The following is a 6,120-nucleotide window of genomic DNA, read 5'->3' on the forward strand; positions in this document are numbered from 1 at the left end:
TGATTTCCCTCAGGATGTGCTAGTGGAAAATCTCCTTGAGTACCTCTACACTGAGTTCTCAATCTAAGGCAGTATGCTATATGACAGATTTCACTTCAGCCCATTCTGAAAGATTTATACAAAATATCTTTTTATGGCTGCTTCACTTCCTAAGATTCTGATTCATAGTAGAATCACAGATCTTTCAGATTTAAAGGAAATCATGTCATTGTTTTTGGTTATCTTGAATATCAGGCTGATCAGATTCCATATTTAATGTGAATATTTTTTCCTAATCTGCAGCTGCCTTTATCCTAATTGAAGCCATCTGTTTACGCAAAAACTGTTCAGTTTTATGCAATGACAGGATCTCTTTTTAGTATCATAACTCTGAACTGTACTTGATTTAGATATCTTCTGTTTCCATGTGGTACTTTGGAAAACATTGAACTATTCAGATTTCCTATCCGCTTGAACTCATTGTGATATGTTCTCTATTCTCTTTATATTTCATAAGAGGCATTTTAAATCTTGCCTAATGAATATAAATGGAGGTTTTGTAACATTAACTTCTTAGAGTTTTTATCTGAAGAACTTGGCAGGAAGGAGTTAGAAAAGATTTCTTTCCAGAGACTGAGAAAAGTCTGGAAAATGAGGAAACTTTGAGGGAAGGTAGAAATTAGTAGGGTCAAGGAGGGTGGGATGGGGGTGTGGAACCTGAGAAATGGTGTGTTGAGGGATTTTTCTTTACTTTTTTTTAAGTTTATGACTTTCTTTTAATCAGATGAGGAAATCTGCTGAAAAGAGGAATTTTTTTTTACCAACCTGTCCTGTCAAGTTTAGAGCCAGGCCAGTTTAAAAAAACAAAAACTTTCCCCTTTTTTTATGATAAAGTAAAAATAACACTGAGGTCAGGATAATGATTATCATTACATTTCTTCTTCTCCCATTTAGGTCTGGTTTCAAAATAAGAGATTTAGACAATTAGCAACTCAGGTTGGGATTAATCGTCGTCTACTGTGGGAGATTTTTGGTAGAGACGATTAATCCCAACCTGAGTTGCAGGTTAACTTGGGCTGGGTTAGCTCCCAAATCTACCCACCTAAAGGAGTGCAGATAGTGGTCCTGGAAGAGCTGCAACATCACTGGAGTGTGTCAGGATGCACTTCAGTCCTGCTATTCTTTGGGCCCTGTCTTGCTTTAGTTCTCAGTTCAGTGTAGATAAGTCCCTCCCCTGACCCTGCAGTTTGCCTATAGTCTGGAAGTATAAAAACCCCTATTCCCATCCTTTAGAGTTTAGACCATAGTTCCCTTAATTAAATTTGTTTACAAGCCCTCTTGTCATTTGCTTGCTGGTTTTCACAGACCCCTTGTGGGGCAGGGTGACAGGGCCTGTCACTCCTGTCTACAGTCATTTCCCTTAACAGCTAAACCCAGTTTCCCTAACTTGTTTGGTCCCACCTATTGTCCATTCCTGTCTCCTACTCACCCTTCTGAACCCACATATAATATTTAAGTTAACTCCCCTGTTTTTCCCCATAAGAATAGGCATAATAAAAATCTTTCATCTTGCTTTGTCAATTAAAGGTAGATGCAATCTGTGAGTGCTTAAGCAGTTCCAAGGCTAAAGTTAGTGATAGGATAGGATTTAGATTTGTTGGGGTTGTATTTCCTTAGTTCTGTATTCATTTCAGAATTAAGCAGAGACCTGAGTAACAATAGCAAGTAAAAAATACCCTGTGATTTACTAATAAGAGGATCACTAAGCTCTCAGTGTCTACTGGCAACTCCAAGACCATAAGTTTCAGAGAATGTTCACTTGCATTGGAAAGAGGAAGCACCTCCCTAGGATATCTCTACACTTAATCACAGAACTCAGGCTTCCATTCAAAACCAAACACAATTCTTTAATGAGGATCATTTTTAAAAATTTTTTTATTTAATTAATTTAGAACATTTTCCCATGGTTATAGGATTTATGTTCTTTCCCCCTCCTCTTACCCCCTCCCATAGCTGACACACAGCTGAGTTTTACGAGTGTCATAGATCAAGACCTATTTCCATATTATATTTGCATGGGGGTGCTCATTTTGAGGAGGATCATTTCTTAATTAAATCCAAAGTCTCTGTCAGGATAATGGGAAACACAGGTTCAGAGAGAATGGAGGAGTGGGGAAAACAAAATATTGGGTTTAGAAACAAAAAAATAGAAACAGAAAAGACCTTGAGTAGTCTGGAATGGATCATCTACCACGTTTGAGCCCTCATGAAATACTGTCATGTTTAAACCTCAGACCTGCATATCAGGCCAATATTGAGACTCAGATCAGATCAGCACTGGGGGAGGCAATTAGAGTCTATGTCTAATGAGCTGCTAGACCCTTCCCAAGTCACCAGAAAATGGTTAGAAATTGGGAATGTGTGAACCAATGTACCCAAAGTACCCATTTGACTTGTTCAACAAAGCAAGACTGTAAGTGGGGAAAGAATATAAAGGGTTACATCAGAGCAGTCTCTAATCTAAGAGGATGGAATACAAAGAGTTTGACTTGACTGAAGAACAACTGTCCTGATGGCCTATAAGAGCAAACTAAGCCAGATGTACCCCAAGCTTTTTTTTTTTGCCTTGTTTTTATCTTTAAGACCTTCCATAATGGCATAATAGGCTCCTAATAAATCTTTGTTGCCTTGACTGTCTTCCTATCTATCTCTAAGCTCTCCCCCTTAGATTTACAATGAAGAATCTTCCTATGACTAAATCTTCCATTTTCATCAATTTTCCATTTAATTCAATAAGCACTTATTAAGTACCCATTGCATCAGAGGCACCAGGCTGAGGGATAAAGCCAAAAAATAAAAATAGCCTCTACCCTTAAGTAACTTACATTCTCCTGGGGAAGACCAAGTAAGTACAAGGTACTCCATTATCTACATTGTCCTTCCACCCTATATTCCCAGCTGAACAAAGCTGCTCCATCTAGGTGAGACTTTTTTCCTGGGAAATGGTCCCTGCTTTGGGTGCCAGAAGATGTTGTTCTCAAGATGTCATCAGAAATCATTTTAGATTGACACCCTTGGGCTAGCCAAAAAGATTATATAGTGAGAGTCACCATCAGCTCCAGTCATTGTCTTGAGTGAGTGAATAGCTGGTTTTTCCTTCCTGTCTTCTGGAGCTAGTTTAATTCTAATTGAAGATTAACAAGTCCTGACTGAGCCAAGCACTGAAACAATATTTAGTTAGATGGGTTAATGTCTTTTTCTATCCTTTTGTATTTCTCTACTTTCACCTCTTTTATAAATAAAAGATTTATAATTTTCATATATGTAGCAAACCATTAATTTTAACACTTACACTTTACAGAGAAGAACCAGGTTGGACTGGGTTCTTCCCTCACCAAGGGACCTGAAATTGCCTTTCCTCATCAAAGATAGGAGTGATTTGGTCTTCCAGGACTCGAAGGCTAATGGCAGTATCCTTTATTGGGGTGACTGTTTCTAATCAAGTTTACTAGAGGCAGTTGATTCTCATACAGCAAATAGTGTTCCTTAATTGTGCGAGAGGGGTGGGGTCTAAGAGGTGTGAAGCCCACTTTCCTTATAAGGCTTTTCTACTCTCCCACCTGGCCCCACCCACTCCTTTGGGGTCAATATAAATCTGGTCTGTTCAGTCCCCATAATCGATCTGGGAGCAGAGAGTCGTCCCACACACTCTGTTAACAGTCACACATATCGCTGTTAATAAGCAGTTTTCTGGCCAGGAAAACGTGCCTCATTTTCCTTTGTTTGTATTTTGACCAGGCTCACCATTGCACCAACAGTGGAGAGAAAAGGCTGGACACAGAGCTCTTTGGGTGGATTGCTGAATCAGGGGTGAAGCAACACCAAGATGTCTGAGAGAAAAGTCTTAAATAAATACTATCCGCCAGATTTTGATCCGTTGAAAATCCCCAAATGCAAGCTGCCCCAAGATCGGCAATATGTGGTGAGATTGATGGCTCCCTTCAACATGAGATGTAAGACATGTGGGGAGTATATTTACAAAGGCAAGAAATTTAATGCCCGCAAGGAGACGGTGCAGAAGGAGCTCTATCTGGGACTCCCAATTTTTCGTTTCTACATCAAGTGTCCCCGATGTCTAGCTGAAATCACCTTCAAAACAGACCCTGAGAATACGGATTATGCCATGGAGCATGGAGCCACCAGGAACTTCCAGGCTGAGAAACTGCTGGAAGAAGAAGAGAAAAGGATCCAAAAGCAAAGAGAAGAGGAAGAAGTCAATAACCCTATGAAGGTGCTGGAGAATAGGACAAAAGACTCCAAGCTGGAGATAGAGGTCCTGGAGAATCTGCAGGAGCTGAAAGACCTCAACCAGCGTCAGGCCACTGTGGACTTTGAAGCCATGTTGCAGCAGTGCCTGCATTCTGAGGAGGAGAAATGCCAGAGAGAACAGGAGGAGGACCAGAAGGAAATGGAGGCCATGATGGCCCAAGCCAGGTCAAGGAGACTCATCGAAGACTCTGATGAAGAGCCCAGTCTTGCCCCTTGCTGGCTGCCTATTTGGGCCAAGCCCACAGCCATCTTAGAGGAGATCCAGCAGAGAAAAAAACAGAAGGTTGAGAGCTGGGTGCAGAGGGTGAGAATACCCCCAAGCAAGTCCAAACTAGCAGGCCTGGTGGTGGCAAAGAAGGCAGCTGCCCAAAGCCCCAATAGCAGCAGCAGCAGCAGCAGCAGCAGCAGCAGCAGCAGCAGCAGCAGCAGCAGCAGCAGCAGCGGTGGGCATGTGGATTCAACCTCCTCAGGCACAGGCATTCAGCAGAGTTTGAAGGAGCCTGTTATGGCAGCCAAGACACCCAGCGCCTCATCCCTGAGCCAGCTGGGAGTGTATTCAGACAGTGAAGATAGCAGCAGCTGAAGCATTATCTCTTCCTGTTGGAGGGAGGCCCCAGACCCTCAAGTTGGAGTCAGATTGGATGGGATTTCTTTCTTGCTTCAATGAGCTCAGCAGTGAGAAGTGAAGATGGGGATTGGGGCTGGAATAAGCCCTCAAGGGCTGGTTGGAGTCCATTTAACTTTTTTTTCTTTTGGGGATGACTGGTGTTTCTAGGATTTCCAGATCTTGAAGGAACTCAAAACTGTTACCTTCAGTTAACAGAATAGTTTCTAGGTTAGTTTTTTTGTTTGTTTTTTTTTTTTTAACCCTTAACTTCTGTGTATTGGTTCCTTGGTGGAAGAGTGGTAAGGGTGGGCAATGGGGGTCAAGTGACTTGCCCAGGGTCACACAGCTGGGAAGTGTCTGAGGCCAGATTTGAACCTAGGACCTCCGGTCTCTAGGCCTGGCTCTCAATCCACTGAGCTACCCAGCTGCCCCCTTAGGTTAGTTTTTTAATAGTTTTACTAGTTCTGATTTTCTAGAGCTTTTGCTCTGGTGCACAGTGCCATATCCTTGTTCTTTGGGATGGGGGTGGGGTGAGGGGGGGGAAGGGAATGAATAAATAGAAGAATAAGCCAAGTCCTCTGGTAGATTAATTCCAACCTTGTGCAATTTATTCTGCTAGAATACATAGAGACTCCTTGTGAACTTGAATCAAATTCTCCTTCCACTTACTTATCAGTTTGCAAATTTTATCCCCCAAGCAGAATGCAAATTCCCAACAGAAAAGAAGTGTTTTAGATGGGGATATGGGAGGGTAGAGGAATAGGGTCCTTTGTATCCAGTGTCTATCTCACTGTCTTGCTTGTAGTAGTTGGCAATAAATCCAAAATTGAAAGGGCTGAAGTTGATGCTTGGAAATGTACCTTAAGGAGGAAAAAACAATTGTTAAAGTTGTTATTCTAGATGAAAGACTACTTAGATGGCTTTCTTCTACTGGTATCTTGAAAGAGTTATATACTGTTAATTCCCTTAAGTGAAAAACTTTAATATAGCCTTATGGGATGACTCAGCATTATTTTTCAAAGATTTTATAACAAATTAGGACATTAAGAGACACATTTTTTTTTCCAGGGGTGGAAAAAATATAGAACCGCTTAGTGGATAGGAAGCTGGTCCCCAGAGCCAACAAGAGCTGAGGAATTCAAATCTTGACTCTGAAAAACAAGGGCTGCTTACTCAGAAGTGTCAAACTATAATCAACACCTAAG

The 6,120-nt window shown here is 41.5% G+C and overlaps 1 protein-coding gene across 1 annotated transcript; it reads left to right on the top strand.

Annotated features, from left to right (window-relative positions):
• The first annotated feature begins 3,865 nt into the window (after positions 1-3,865).
• Positions 3,866-4,891, top strand: LOC123236402 (splicing factor YJU2-like). The gene has a single exon (XM_044662786.1). It carries the CDS (start codon positions 3,866-3,868, stop codon positions 4,889-4,891), a length of 1,026 nt encoding a protein of 341 aa, XP_044518721.1.
• Positions 4,892-6,120: the final 1,229 nt, after the last annotated feature.

This window comes from Gracilinanus agilis, chromosome 2 (genome assembly GCF_016433145.1).
Source record: "Gracilinanus agilis isolate LMUSP501 chromosome 2, AgileGrace, whole genome shotgun sequence".
Lineage (NCBI taxonomy): Eukaryota > Metazoa > Chordata > Mammalia > Didelphimorphia > Didelphidae > Gracilinanus > Gracilinanus agilis.

Bases quoted from the DNA above. Each gene is read 5' to 3' on its own strand.
- LOC123236402 (XM_044662786.1), top strand. From the start codon at position 3,866: ATGTCTGAGAGAAAAGTCTTAAATAAATACTATCCGCCAGATTTTGAT.